This window comes from Notothenia rossii (genome assembly GCF_949606895.1).
Source record: "Notothenia rossii genome assembly, chromosome: 10".
NCBI lineage: Eukaryota > Metazoa > Chordata > Actinopteri > Perciformes > Nototheniidae > Notothenia > Notothenia rossii.
The window spans coordinates 16,063,355-16,079,350 of record NC_136908.1 but is presented as its reverse complement, the minus strand read 5'-3'; the positions used below and the strand labels follow the sequence as shown (position 1 = coordinate 16,079,350).

Genomic DNA, 15,996 nt, shown 5'->3' with positions numbered 1-15,996 from the left:
TCTGCCACAAAAGCAGTGAAGAAGACTTCTCACAGAATCAGCCCTTGCAAAAACAGGGCTAAAAAAGAGCAAATAGAGCAAAATGAAGCATGGCTAAAATGCATGATCTGTTTGGTATTTTGAAAAGAAAACTTTGCAGACATGTTTTATATAGGTATGGCCCTACAATATATTATTCAAATATAGCATGATAGGTCCACTTTAAATGAAGAGTGGAGCATTGTTTACTCTGCACTTTAACTTTCTTATACTGATGCGTATAGAAGTTAGTTAGCTATGCAAACAAGAGGCATTATCTTATAAAACACTCCAGCACTATGGTTTGTTTTATAATTATGATACAATTCTAGATGTGCAACTATTCACACAACTTGTCAGGATGATTGCAGCTGTGTTCAGATTGGCAAACGGTAAAAGAACATCTATGCGAACGGTCATTTTTTAGGATTTAGACATGCACCTAGTACTGCAGTGTTCCAGGAGATAACTCAAATCCTGATGCACCCCGTCTTCCAGGTAATATATGGTTACGGTCTCATAAGGATACGCTATTTATATATCCCTTCCTATCCCACTCTCCAAAATCAAGCACATGAATAAACTGAATATTCTGCATATTACCATGGAAACAGAGTTTAGACAGAGTCTGAAAACAACATTAAATTGGATAAGGTATATATGCTCCAGTATCACTCATAATATTGGGATGTCTCATGTATCCTTTCCTGCTTGTTTTTTATTAAATCTGGAAAAAAGGATCTGTGATATAAATAAACAGAATATTTGAGTCTGCCAGATATTAAGGGGATATTGGGCATCTAAACAAAACTAATTGTGTTTTCTCTCGTGGCTCTCAGATGTCCCTGAGAAAGTTTATTTTAAAGTATGAGCTGTAATGATCCTTATCTGTCTTTTTCTCTTTCTAGGTTTTGAGTTGTCCCACTGTGAGGACCCTGGCGTGCCTCAGTTTGGCTTCAAGGTCAACGACCAAGGTCATTTCACCGGGAGCAGCATCACATACAGATGTGAGCCAGGATACACTCTGCATGGTGCCACCACCCTGAAGTGCATGACAGGCGAGAGGAGAGCCTGGGATAACCCCCTGCCTTCCTGCATCGGTACGTCCCTTTCCTTTTACATTTTTGAAAAGAAGTGCATTGAAAAGACTCAAGCTGATGTATACAGACACACAAAGGCAAGCACACACTCAATTACAGGATGAACCTTGAATAGCACTCTGTAATAAGCTTGAGAGGGAGAGGTGAGGAGGGTTCATTGTTGCTTTGGCTTTCACTGATATTACGGCATTTTTTGATGTATGATAGGCGGTCCGTAGTGCTGCCATCTGCAGACATGATTCCATGTATTTGTTAAATTGCCACACAGCAACCCAGGACCTCATACAGGCATTGGTTTCAATTGAAAACAGATATTTTGTAACATTTGTTATAGCCCAAAAATTAAGAGATGATGACATCCAGCCGTTCTCAGTGTAAATATCACATTTAACCCAGAACTAAAAAAAAGCATCTTTTAAGTAGCAGTAAGCAATATTGTACTGACTCCACAGTATTGCTCTACACTGCAGTGGCGCTCAGCTTTATGCAAAGTGTCTGCTCACCGGACATTCATTCAATAATCTGGAAAAAAAGCAAATGGAATCCCCGTCTTGATTTCCCCATGAGATCGCACAGTGCTCCAGGTTTAAAGTCTGGTTGATAAGCCCATTTATTCAGGAGAGTTTACCACCTGGACTCCCTCTGGCCAATTGACCCAATTCACTTCCTGCAGTGTCTCCTGTAGACCGCCATCTTCGCCCCCTAGATGCTAGGTGAATAGGTGACAAACCAATTTATAAGAATAGTTTCATAAACACAATTGAATTGATTTGGGTTGCTCCTGGGAACTGTATCAATTTGCAGGCCATTTTATGTGAGCCATAAAACGCAACGGGAAGCAACTACTCTCCGAGTATTGACATAATTCTAAATATTTCATTTTAATCTCATGGCCTTTTAATTCATTTTTCATGACTTCAAACTGATGGGAAACTACAAACCACAGCTGTGAATATTGATGTCAAGATGTCACTATTAATGCATTATTATGCATCATCAGGGCTGCAGAACTCAAACAGGCACGCTCACACATTTATTAATATGTTGGTATATATGTCTGAATACCTGAAGCTTGTTTGGAGACATACCTTTCCAGTAGCTTTGTGGTTGAATTAATAAATGTCCCAATCAAACCCAAACAAATGCTACAACTTTACAGAGTAGCACACAAAATGGCCGCTGCAGCTGTGCCCCAGATGGGAGCTATAAGGATAACAGCAGCTCAATGTTTTAGGGACCTTTCTTTCCTCATCGCTGCCTGTGAACTTTCTGATTTTGGATTCAGCTTAATAAGTCTCTCTCCTACTCACTATCAATAATGAAATACTCATAAAACCACTGTCTGATATTCTCTGACTTTATATTCAAGCAGTGACACACAATGACCTCAGCTAACCTTCAGTCTTAATATTATATTGCTTCTTATTATTACTCATAGTGTTTCCCCCTTGGTTCTCTGAGGTTGTTTTTTTTTTTCCATCTCCTTCTCTCTTTTCTCCTCCATCCCAACCCCTAATATTGCTCCTATTACTCACGTTAATATATTCCAGTGAGGGGAGGGGAGCCTGAGGGAGGGGGAACATAGGGACGGAAGGGGAAAAGAGAGGGGATGAAGATTGTGGAAATGTATAACCGAGAGAGACGAAGAGAGAAAGGGGAATTATTTTCTGTTATATAATGTGTGGTGGTTTCTTCAGGGATGGTCAGCACTTTGTCTCTTCTTCTCTGCTCTCTCTGTGCTTGAGAAAGACAGAGAGTCGCTGAGAAAGAGAGTTGGCTTCTTTCTAAATCCATTTGTCTCCGTGGTGACCGTTAAATCACTGCTCAGCGGCTGCTGAGGTGCAATTTGTGGATCTGATTGCCTTGATCAACAATTGCCCCAGACAGATAACTGGTTGACTTGTCATACATCAAATACACTGTTAAATACACACACTCATCAATTACCCATTGGTTTTAATTGATCTTGGTAAGGTTGTCAGTGTGCTTATCAGACATTAAGATGTATAATACAGGCTCATTTGTTAATTGCTTCATATTAACAGTGTTCATTGTGTGTGTGGTTCTTGTAGCCGAGTGTGGTGGCCGTTTTAAGGGGGAGTCTGCAGGGCGGATTCTTTCCCCTGGGTACCCTTTTCCTTACGACAATAATCTGCGCTGCACTTGGACCATCGAGGTGGACTCAGGAAACATTGTGAGGTAAAGTAGACCATTTTAAATCTTCCCACTGGTAAAGTAAAAATAAGAATGTCATTAATGTTAATGCTCACTCCAGTACTTTAAAAAAAAACATTAAATTGAAAAGTAATTTCCTCTGAGTTAGTGTTTTTTTACCTAATATAATTATTGAAGGAAATGATCTCACTTAAAATTAAATCACCAACCACACATTGTTTTTATCTGAAATAATTTCCATAATAGTCTCTCTGTGAGTTGTTGGTTTTAAAAAAGGAGGCCAGTTGTATAAGTTTGGAATGGACTTTAAGAAAATGTATTTGTGAATTATTGAAGATATAATATTTCTATTGTTGCTTACCTTTTTTTCTTTATGCAAATTACAGTCTCCAGTTCTTGGCGTTTGACACAGAAGCCAGCCACGACATGCTGAAGGTTTGGGATGGACCACCTGAGAACGAGATGTCTTTGTCAGAGCTGAGTGGGTCTCTGCTCCCCGAGGGACTGCACTCCACACTGAACACTGTCACTATTCAGTTTGAGACAGACTTTTATATCAGCAAGTCAGGATTCGCTATGCAGTTCTCTAGTGAGTATTGTCGAAACTAATGTCCTTACCGTCCTTGAAATTAGAAGTTTTTCTGAGACTCTGAAATTATGTATTTCTGTATCCCTATTTGACTCAGAATATCTGTATTTCCCTTATTTGTGCAAATGTGCAATTGGATCAAAAATGGAAGAAATCCTTCTCGTAACTTAATTTGACCAGCCAGAAATGATCTTATTTAATAACACAGGAGCACACAGCTACTGTATTCAGCAGACACCATTAGCTCCAAGCTAATGCATTAGCTAAATAAGCTCTAGATAGCCTGTGTGATACATATTTTTAATCACCCTCACCTCTTTCTCCTCCATGCTCTTCTTATTCCTGTGGCCTCTCTCCCCCTGTGTCTCTCTTTCCAGGTTCTGTGGCTACAGCCTGCAGGGACCCGGGTGTACCAATGAACGGCAGTCGTAGTGGAGATGGCCGTGAGCCGGGGGATTCAGTGTCCGTTCAGTGTGACCCAGGATATGAGCTCCAGGGGGACGAAAAAATCACCTGTATACAAGTGGATAACAGATACTACTGGCAGCCCAGCCCGCCTGTCTGCATAGGTGAGGAGCCCAGCTTCCATATATCCATAGGGACATTCAATATATGTGCTGCATACCAGCTGCAGTTGTTAAGGGCTGATTACCTTGCTCAAGGACATGTCTGTGAGAGACTTATAGAAGGGCTGTGTAAAGAAGATAATGTCTCCTGAACTTGCTTCTCATACAGTGTGATAATATTCCATTTGCTGCCCACATTTCTCCATGCTGCTGCCTGTTATTGAAAATGTCATAACTACGACTTACTTAAAGCAATAAAAATAGTGTTGATTTAAAAAAATGTACTTTAGTGAATGTAAAGGTTAAAGTACTTTTAGACTATATTGACCTTTGCTTGTGTTTCCGTCACAGCTCCATGTGGAGGAAACCTAACTGGCTCCAACGGATTTATACTGTCTCCTAACTACCCTCATCCCTACCCTCACTCCAAGGACTGTGACTGGCTCATTGCTGTCAACTCTGACTACGTCCTGTCGCTGGCGTTCATCGGGTAGCTTTCTTGTAAAATCAAAGTTCACAGATTGAAAACATTTTTTAAAACATGTATTTCCCTGAGTGGCAGAGTGAAATTGATTAGAAAATACAGTCTTCATTGGTTTCATCATTTGACTTTTTGTTGCTAGAATAAATGTTAAGAAATCACCCAAATCATTAGGATTAATCATATAGCAACACAAAATATCTATCTGGTACATATTAAAACATTTTTGTTAATACCAGTCCTAATTCTTTTTTTTTTAGAAACTGTCAGCAGCAGCATGTTTTGTGTTTTACTGTATGAGCCCTCAGAACCATTTGGACCATGACATGACAAGTGGACGTTTAACCTAACTATTACTTAAAGGGGACCTATCATGCAAAATGCACTTTGTGATGTCTTTTATACATAAATATGTGTCCCCGGTGCGTCGGGTAACTCACGCACCGTAAGAAAATAAAACCCTCTCTCTTTTCCATCCGAACTGACGTCAAATCGGCAGCGGACCCACAGAAAGTTGCTATCAGAAACAATGCCTGACGTGTTTTGGACGTCTTTGTTTACATTAGCAAGCCTCGCAAACACTCAGAGCCAGCCTGTACTGAAGAGCACATGTTTAAAAAGCAGGAAATAAAAAAAGAACTAACCTTGTGATAAACCTGCAAGAGAAAAAGCATTTGAGCTCCATACTATTTCAGAAATAATCCTTGACGTGGTTTGAACAGGATGGCGTTTGATCACAACCGAATTTAACTTTATCTCCGGTAGAATTCTAATCAGGCATTAGCTCCGCCTCCTCTTCTTTCTTTTTTTTCAAGCTAAGGACCCAAGATCCGCGTTTCTCTAACAGGGCTTCAAAAGAGGGGTTTGAGCAGTATGAGGGATGGCTACAATGGGTGATCTGTTTGGTATTTTGAAAAAAAAACTTCACAGATATATTTTGTATAGGTATGGCCCTACAATACATTTTTCAAATATAGCATGATAGGTCCAGGCTGCTCTCAGACCAAATATTTGCATGCTTTCTATTATTAAAAAAAACAACAATAAAAAAAAAGTGTTATTGTTAACTCTTCCTGTGCCTATTTTCTCCCATCTGCATCCCCCTACCTCCTATCTTTGTTGTTATCTTAATCTCTAGTTTCAACATTGAGCCAAACTACGACTTCCTGTATATATACGATGGTCCGGACAGCAATAGTCCTCTGATTGGTAGCTTCCAGGACAGCAAACTCCCAGAGCGGATAGAGAGCAGTTCGAATACAATGCACTTAGCATTCCGCAGTGATGGGTCTGTTTCTTATGGCGGTTTTCACCTGGAATACAAAGGTAAAATATTCTCCGAATAGTACCACCATCAGCAAAAGTCACATTTCACTCCACTGTTATTGGTACACATCTACACTATAGTCACAATCACGTAAGAAAAGCAGCACCCAGTAATTTACTAAGCAGTCAGTAGTTAATGATTAATATGTTTGACTAGATGTCCCTAGGAAGTATACTCAAAGCACATCTCTTTTGATTAGCCTATGATGACATGAGATAAAAAAACGAAATAAATAGAAAGACACACAGCCCAACTGGGAATGTATTTATCGCCACTTTACAAAACATATTTCTAATGTACTATGCTTGATGTAATTGCCTCAGGAGCTGTTGTTTGTCTTTTTCTGTTGTTTATAAGTGAGGTAACATGTTTTAGATGTCTCTGTAATGTATTTAGACATATTTCATTTTCACATTGACTCCCGCATTACCCCTTACCGCTCAATACAAAAGTACATTTGCAGTTAATCCCCCCACACTGACGACAGTGTGCATCATGCTGATTTTAAGATGAAAAGGAATGATTGCTCTCTCAGTCCCTATTGAATTAGGGTTTGTTGAAATAGTCTGTCATAGTGGCGAGTTTGATTCACCCAAAATAATCAACATGGGCAGCATGTGGACTCAGGAATTAAGTCTTGTGTTTATGCAGGGTGGCCGCTAATCTTGTAGGAGGGGAGGGCTGTAGCCATAATTTACAAGGTTCATGTAGCATAAAAAAAGCCGGGGGATGAAGTTATCGTTCTCGCTCCATCTTTGGTGAAGAAGGCTAAGTCAAACAGACTGTTTTAAAGGCCAACGAAATGCCTGCCTCATTTGATTATGGCTAGGGATATAGTAATTATTAATTTTACTTATTATTTATGTGTGCCTGTCGGTTTTTATATACCTCATCTTCTCTCCCACATACACTTGTTCTCTCTTTCCAGCCAAGCTGAGGGAATCATGTTTCGACCCAGGTGTGGTTCTGAATGGGACCAGGCTGGGATCTGACTATAAGCTTGGATCTACTGTCACCTTCTATTGTGAGGCCGGATATGTTTTGCAGGTAAGAAATAAAAAAAGGTGGCTTTTTGGATGAATGAATGGGTGTGAGGTTGGTTGGTTGGTTGGCTGGTTGGTTGGTTGGTTGGTCGGTCGGTCGGTCGGTCGGTCGGTCTCGGTCGGTCGGTCTCGGTCGGTCGGTCGGTCGGTCGGTCGGTCGGTCGGTCGGTTGGTTGTTCAATCAGTCGGTTGGTTGGTTGGTTGGTTGGTTGGTCTGTCGGTTGGTTGGTTGGTTGGTTGTTCGGTTGGTTGGTTGGTTGGTTGGTTGGTTGGTTGGTTGGTTGGTTGACTGGTTGGTTGACTGGTTGGTTGACTGGTTGGTTGACTGGTTGGTTGACTGGTTGACTTGTTGACTTATTTTTCTGGAAGTATAATTGTATTTACTTTTTTCTTCAGGGCTATTCTACTCTCACCTGCAGTATGGGAGATGATGGCAGACCTGGGTGGAACCGAGCATTGCCGAGTTGTCAAGGTAACAAACAATTATACAGAATGGATTAAAGCATCCCTACACACACAACCTAATTTTATGTTGGATCAAAAGTGTGTGCCTCTTTTCCTGTCCTCATGTTATTGCACATGTTTATGTTCTTTCTCCAGCTCCCTGCGGAAGTCGTTCTACAGGAACAGACGGGACTGTTTTATCCCCAAACTTTCCCAGAAACTATACCTCTGGACAGAACTGTGTGTACTCCATTTCTGTACCTAGAGAGTTTGGTAAGTTCCTCCTAAATAGACATATTGTGGTGTTACATTTATGTTTATGTCTCTACAAAATGGTAAAACGCTCTAATATGACAGTGAAGGTGAAGGGATAACAGTAGAGAACCCGACATGTCATATCATCTCTTTCGACTCCACTTCTATCGATATAATTACCGGTACTAACAAAGAATTGCTAACAAAGCACTTATATACTAATAAAGGGGTAGACATTAAGGGCAAAATGCCACTGGCCCTCCGGGCCGGTGGAATTGTATTATCACTGGCCCCACCATTGTAACCACTGGCCCGGAGCATTCGTCCAAAAAAAATCGACTTATAATGAAGAAAATGAACACATTTGTTGCAATAGTAATTTATGCACTAACTACATTACTACTTGTACTACAACATTTGAATCATCAGTTATTCCTCATTTCCTCAATTGTTCATATTTGGTTTATGAAAATAATGATATTGTGGTCATTGTTAAAAAATGTCAGCTATTATTATGAGTATTATTATTTGTATAATGCGCTTACTGCCTTCCTGTCATTAGGAGTTAGAAATGTAATGGCTATGTATTAGATTAGATTAGAACCTTCATTCTCCTAAACTGCTGGGACATTTCCCTATAGCCAATACCTTTTATATTTTCTACTCTTCACTTACTTGTCAGCATAGGTCAGCATTGATGTATAGAGCCGACAGAAGACCTTGTTTATATTGGCATCATATTGAGAGGTGCAGTGACGCGTCCTAAAACCAGGAAGTAAGCTGCTGGTTCCCTCGACAAAAAGCAATGGGATTTCTCCAAAGGGTTTTGGAAAATAGCTGGAAATAAGTTCTGTGGAAAACAAACCTGTTTGATAAATGCACATTTTGTTCAGCCGGATAATCTCCACATGTCTACCCTAATTTTATAATTTTCAAATCATAAATCTAATCGATAGATTATAAAAGGGTTTTAGGACGCGTCACTGCACTATAAGCCAACTCCATCGATCAAGCTGGCTGAAACGTTCTCTCCCTCTTCTTCTCATACTCCCTGTCACTCTCCTTTAACTCCTCCAGTGACTTTCTTTTATTTGAAGATTGTTTTTTGCCCGGCGCTTGGCCGGTTACCGCTGGTATTAAAAACATTAATGGCAAATGGTTAGGTGGCGCGATAGTCTGTAGTGAAGGAGCGCGCTCCCGCTCACGGGAGCCTGCTCGCGCTCCGCTCCGCAGCAAACAGCTGTTTGCTTTTCACCCTACAACGACAACTGACTCACAAAACGCTATGTTGCAGCGTTAATAAACGAAATAATTTAACTAAATTGCAAGTCAAAATACCAATACCACAGGACAATTCTTTTTTTTTAAAGCAATATTTTTTGTGGCCCGAGCGGGCAAGTGGAAAGTACGTTATGCTGGCCCGGGGTGTCTAAATAGTGCTTCCGGGCCAGCGGGCCAATTATTATGTCGAGCCCTGGGCTTATCTAAAACCAATTGAGTAGCACTTGAAATGTTTTAGCTCTATGAAACCTAATGTACTTATATGATTCTGTTTTCTTCCAGTTTGTATCTTGTTATTGTAAGTCACTTTGGATAAAAGTGTCAGCTTGCACATGATCAAAGGATACTTGCTAGCCATTTATTTGATTCCAGGTCAGGGTTTCATGATTGAAGTGACATTTAAATGTGAGGCTGTTTTTTATCTCGCCACGTTTGATTGGAGGTCCATAAGTCATCACAAAGATACGAATATTGTAGAGGATTGTTCACATTAAATACGGTTATTACGGTTTATGAGAGCTTTAGAGGAAATGAGCGTCTCATCTGGTGCTGTCAGGAAATAATACCTAAAAAAACACTGATTACATTCATTCTGTCGGGATATTTAATCTCAATTACATATTCCATGTTATGTTCATAACAAATGTCTTTCAATTGTTTTTAAATACAGGGCTACATTAACAATTTATTCCAATCATTTGCTCAGTTGTTACAGATAGGGATTGGTTAACATTTTATAGTACTTGTGAAAAAGTGTATCTAGAAATAGTGAGGCTTTGTTTTCTTCAGCAGATATTGAGAGCTAACAAAAGAACTAGTGAGTGCACATACAGTAAGTTGGGGTTGTGGTCAAGTACATGTGTTTCATTTAATGTTCGCAAATTTACATTTGTGTCTCCAATATCAGTATAATGTATTGACATCTACATTACTGGCTGACTGATTATTAGAACGACTGAGTCATTGGGTCTGACTTGAGCTTTTAAAAACAATCAGTAGTCATTGCAATATGATGTCCAATTATGCCCTGTGGTGTTATGAATAAATAGTAGCTTTCCCTGAGGCTGTTGATGGTCCTTGTCTCATTATATTAGCGAAGCAGCGTTTGGAGTGTCAGCTCCATGAACACATTTTGAAGGAGAGGAGCTAACATTTGTTTGGCCTACATATTGTTTAAGACACGACAGTCTCCACATGAACATCCTAGACAGAGCAGCTGTCATTGTTCAAAAAAATATATTGAATAAATAATACAGACTCAAGGTAGCAGGATTATCAGTTTGATGATGATATGAGAGAAGTTGTATTTAAACCACCTGGTTGGCATTTAAATGGTTAATGATGGTTCACCACTCATCCAAATGGCTTCTTAGGATTCAACACCAGGTGGGGCCGACTCTTGGCATTCGTTGCCGTGGAGATGCCGTACCTCCTGTCATATGAGGATGTGCCTCAGGACACCCACTCATCAGGAGGCATGGCAGCTCCACAGGGATGGATGCCCAGCTTTTCTCCACCTGATGTTAAAAGCTGAAGCAGCATCCTTTTGAAAGTAAACATTGCAATCATGTGATAACAAGTCCAATGGAATGTTTTAGACTGTATGAGACATTACTGATGACACAACAGATCTACCAGGTTTATGTAGTTTTGAAGGGCATTGTGGGGAAACACTGCTGTGATCCCTTATCACCGGGTGTCTTTCTCTTATTGAATGTATTCATGTAATTTCTCATGTTATCTAAGTAGGAGTAAAATCCACGATGATATTTTAGCTGCATTTCCTGTATGTTATAATGCTTTAAGTGCTCTTGTGTGAACATTGATTCATATGTGTCCTCCTGCCTGAAATCTGTGCCGTTTTGAAATGGTTTCGGCTGTGAACTCCTCCACCTGCTCTGCGGTCTGTCGATAATACAGCAGGGCATGATGGAAACCTTAATCACTCTAGTTTCCTTAAAATCCATACGCGGTGGGAGCTTTTAAGTATTTCTGCTGACAAGCAGAATTGTGTCATTTTTTATGACCACTCCAGGCCCTTATATACATCCTCATGTACAAGCATGGCATGGCTATTAGATACAAGTACAAGAAGAGAGATTTATCTGCATTAAAGAGCTCTTTCTTGACAATTGTGTTGTCTCGACAGCATTTGAATATTCACTGTTTTGTTTCGGAGCTGCGTTGTTTTTTTATAATTATTTACCTTCCTCAAATAGTTTGTTTTAGGTTTATTTTGTGGGTTTATTTGTGTGTTATCAGCAGGATAACCGAAAAAGTATTGGCCCAATTGTCATAAAACTTGGTGGAAGGTTGTAACACGAGCAAAAGAAGAATCCATTATATTTGGAGTGGATCTGTTTCAAGGGGACATGCATTCTTTTTCACTTACTTAAACGGCCTTGGCGGAGGTCTGCGCTCTCTGAGTGCCCTTCATGTTTTAACATGAAACAGAGTTTTACATGGAAGCAGACAGGGTATCTTTGTGAGTCAGATCAATGTTTTAGCAAAATGCGGATCATGCTTTAAAATAACTCCACAGAGGGAAAAAGCCTTGTTCAAAGTAAGTGACTAGTGACCTTCTTATAGCGCAATATCCTTGGCAATGTTCAGATGTAATCCTTTACACCTCAGCCGGTGGGGCCAAATATAGAGGGAGGGAGAGATGGAGAGGCGATAGAGAGTGTGTGTGTGTGTGTGTGTGTGTGTGTGTGTGTGTGTGTGTGTGTGTGTGTGTGTGTGTGTGTGTGTGTGTGTGTGTGTGTGTGTGTGTGTGTGTGTGTGTGTGTGTGTGTGTGTGTGTGTGTGGGTGTGGGTGTGGGTGTGTGTGTTTATGTTGCTTAGGAAGCCTGTTTCATTGAGGCTGAAATACATGTCAGTTATCCTTATGAAGGATTTTCCATGTGCAGCAAACAAACACATTTTATTTATACAATTACACCTACAGATTTGCAGCTTAAGGCTACTTTTAATTGTTTTAAAGAATCAGTGATCAACCAAGACAGAGAGTATCAAATACTGTACCTAGGGCCTCTAGGGGGCCACATGATGCTTCCTGCCACTGCAGCTGCACTCTAAAATCCTTGCTTTAGTCATGGTTCATGGCCACTGCAGCAATCTTCTTTCCTTCCATCATGCTGCAACAGAGTAAAACATGGGTGTTAGGACAGGAGTTTGACAGGTTACCACTTGCTTCATATCCTATTCTTTCACATTGCCTGCTTGAGATAATGTAGAGAAGACAGACATACAAAGATCTTGCCATACTGACATGCAGTGTTTGCCAACACTAGCATTTCACACTAGCTGACAACATTGATACACTCAAACCGAGGGGGCTGAGGAGGATTGGTGCATGATGATGATAAGGTGATGTTTAGACTATTAAGTGTCCTAATATGCAATTTTGTGCCAATAGTTGACTTCAAATAGAGGTTGACACTGCAGCTTAATACAATTTAAATGAGGTATTACAGGTTAATTTTATCATCAGAAGGTCAGGCACAGACAGCGGCTTGGAATAATAATTTGCCACCATGCAAGTATGGTTAACTCATCACCCTATCCGTATTTCTTCCCTTTTTGTCTCCAGTCCTCTTTGGACAGTTTGTGATGTTCCAGACTTCTCTCAACGATGTGGTGGAAATTTACGATGGACCAACTCAACAAAACACGCTATTGTCTTCTCTCTCTGGGTCCCACTCTGGTAAGGATAAATGGATAGATGGACAGAATGAATCATAACCATATCTTTCTTTCTGATTTTGTATCTATTGTATAACTCTGTCTACCTCTCCCTAGGTGAGTCTCTCCCTCTGAGCTCGGGAAACCAGGTCACGGTAAAGTTTAGCACGGTCGGACCAGAAACTGCTAAGGGATTTCACTTTGTCTACCAAGGTCAGCCAAACAAGTAGCTTCATTTGTTATTCAAAGTATCATTATTATTATTACTTGCCTTGGGCCTAATAAGGTTTCAACGTGTCCTTTAAAAGTTCTGAATTCAATTCTTTGAAATGACCGAGATAGGCAGCAATAACTGCACATTTGCACTTTTTGATATTAACATCTTATTGTGTCTAATTTATTTCTGCAGCTGTACCGAGGACCAGCTCCACACAGTGCAGTTCGGTCCCTGAGCCGCGATTTGGGAAACGCCTCGGCAATGACTTTGCAGTTGGCTCGATGGTGCAGTTTGAGTGTAACCCTGGTTACGTCCTGCATGGCTCCACTGCCATAAGGTGTGAGAGTGTCCTTGACAACATGGCACAATGGAATGACACCCTGCCAACATGTATAGGTAAATATGAATAAAGAAGCTAGGCAGGAGTTTGACACATTGCTATTGAGAAGGCTGTAACAATATAACAACAAGTATAAGCTGTACACTGGATGCTCCACTTTGATAATAATTACAAGCAATACCTACAGTTAAAATGCATATTCCATTTCATGCCTTACTATGCCTAAGCTGTCAGGTCTGACCCTTTTTGCTCCTCTGCTCTGCATCTCCTCGATGGCACAACAGGCTCTCTCTTTTCCTGTTATTTGCAGACAACATCTTGTTTTAACCTCTGTTTTTTGCTCCTTTCTGCACTCTCAGTTCCCTGTGGGGGTGCGTTGACCGCCCGTCGTGGGACCATCCTATCGCCTGGATATCCAGAGCCATATGACAACAACCAGAACTGTGTGTGGAAGGTCTCTGTTCCAGAAGGAGCTGGAATACAGGTATCACCTATCACACATTGCTTCCTGGCTGACCTATGTATCATTGGCTTAAAAGCTGAGCAGGCAGGACGTCATTGAAGATAAGATATTATTAGAAGGATGAATGGATGGATGGTTTGTGTGAGAGGGGCCATCCAGAGATAACCAGATAGGATCTAATCGTGAGAGATAATGCCTGATTGTGTGTAAGCTAAACTGCTCTCACGGACAAATACAAAGGCAAAGATGCCTCTGACACAAAATGGAGTCTGTTCAAATATTTGACAGACACCTCACAGCAGCACAAGTGCAGGTGTGTTCGGTATAATTAGACTTTTTTGGTAAACAGCATTTTCTGTTGATGTTGTTTGACAGTTTTGTTTTAACAATAATCAAACATTTGAGTTTCTATCTGAATGTGTTTTTCTCTCCTATTATTACATTGCAGACCATTGAACCAGATGCGATGAAATGAAAATGTAGTTGCTTTTTAAAGACAAAGGTCCACGCTAACAATAACTTATTTTGTCTTTCTCTTCCTCTCCATCCGTCCCTCCAGATACAAGTTGTGAGTTTTGCCACAGAGCATAACTGGGACTCTTTGGATTTTTATGATGGTTCCGACAACCACGCACCAAGACTGGGCAGCTACTCTGGTAAACAGTTTTTAGTGTTTTACAAATGTCATGGCCAAAAATAGTGTCAGAGATAATGTGTTATACAAAGATTGGCAAGTAGAACATTATTATATTGTATAGTTATGTTATGTTCAATTACAAATTGTATAAATCAATCAATATTTATTTTGGAGTTAAAGATGGAACAATTCTGAACTACAATCAAAACTATTTTTGAATCAAGAGTATGATAAAAAAAAATTCAGAGATAAAGTGTAACTATTTAAATCAAAAGTACCCTGTAAAAGATATGACTATAAAATTTGTTTTAATGCAACAACTTCTTTAAGAGCATTCATACTCTCCATAACCACATTTAGAGAAGACGTAGAATAACTTGATTGCCTGTTGCCTGTAAACATAGCTTGATGGTTAAATACACAATGACAACATGCAAATAAGCACATTACATGTTGTCTCGCTGATTGAAGCCTACAAGATGCTGGCCACGCGGCCCCCTGCTAAGTGTGCAATAAGAGATACACTGGTCTAGTGATGTGTCGGTCGCGAACGACTGGAGCTGGCTCACGCCCGCGAACGAGCCGTTTTAAAACAAAAAAAAATTAAGTAATACAAGACAGAATGATATGATGATCTCCGCGCTACGGGTGCTCCTTGCATGCATGCAGTGACATGTAATATCCAAGGATTAGAGACTGCTGCTGTTTTGAGCATTGCAATAGGCTACATTTATTTTGATTAGGCTATGTTTTTTTATATGATTAGAGACGGTTGGATGCTGCTGTTTTGAGCGTTGCAATATATTTATTTTCACCATGTTATTTATTTATGATTACCCTTAGGCTCAGCAAAGATTTGATGTCAGCTGTTGCTGTCTTTTTTTCTATAATTAATAGTTACTGAAATAGAGCCCTGCTGTTTTGTCAGGGCCTTTTCTTTAAATATAATTTTAAAATGTCGATACAGTAGCCCCTTTTTTAAAATGTCTATGCTTAAATTGTTATAGGTGTTGCTATCTGCTTTGTGTAGCGTGGATCTACAAGCAAGTCAGTGCATTCATGGGGTGGTATCAGAGAGTTACAAGGGTCTGTAAATGCAATTAAAACATTTGGCCACAGCAAATCATTTATATTAAAAATTTACATTTTACTTTTGAATACTTCAGTACAAACGATGTATTGAATAATTTAAGTGATATATGTGTACACATATAAATCATTAGTCAAAACAGGGCTACATTTGATTGAATTTAAAAGGTATATGTGGTCAACTGAAGAGCCGTTTGGGAGCCGTGAGACGGCTCTTCTTGGTGAGCCGGATCATTTGGCTCGGCTCCCAAACGGAATTCCCATCACTACTTGCTGCAGGAGGCGGG

The 15,996-nt window shown here is 40.1% G+C and overlaps 1 protein-coding gene across 6 annotated transcripts in view; it reads left to right on the top strand.

Moving 5' to 3' along the window:
- Positions 1 to 15,996, top strand: part of csmd3b (CUB and Sushi multiple domains 3b) — a 373,567-nt gene that overhangs the window by 285,980 nt on the left and 71,591 nt on the right. For all 6 annotated transcript variants that reach the window (XM_079656201.1, XM_079656206.1, XM_079656205.1 and 3 more), the window contains 14 exons: positions 927 to 1,118; positions 3,191 to 3,317; positions 3,680 to 3,882; positions 4,260 to 4,451; positions 4,800 to 4,938; positions 6,068 to 6,255; positions 7,185 to 7,303; positions 7,696 to 7,771; positions 7,900 to 8,016; positions 12,872 to 12,985; positions 13,081 to 13,176; positions 13,373 to 13,576; positions 13,880 to 14,004; positions 14,543 to 14,639. In XM_079656201.1, the coding sequence (XP_079512327.1) occupies positions 927 to 1,118; positions 3,191 to 3,317; positions 3,680 to 3,882; positions 4,260 to 4,451; positions 4,800 to 4,938; positions 6,068 to 6,255; positions 7,185 to 7,303; positions 7,696 to 7,771; positions 7,900 to 8,016; positions 12,872 to 12,985; positions 13,081 to 13,176; positions 13,373 to 13,576; positions 13,880 to 14,004; positions 14,543 to 14,639 (1,989 nt within the window). The remainder of the gene's footprint in view (positions 1 to 926; positions 1,119 to 3,190; positions 3,318 to 3,679; positions 3,883 to 4,259; positions 4,452 to 4,799; positions 4,939 to 6,067; positions 6,256 to 7,184; positions 7,304 to 7,695; positions 7,772 to 7,899; positions 8,017 to 12,871; positions 12,986 to 13,080; positions 13,177 to 13,372; positions 13,577 to 13,879; positions 14,005 to 14,542; positions 14,640 to 15,996) is intronic.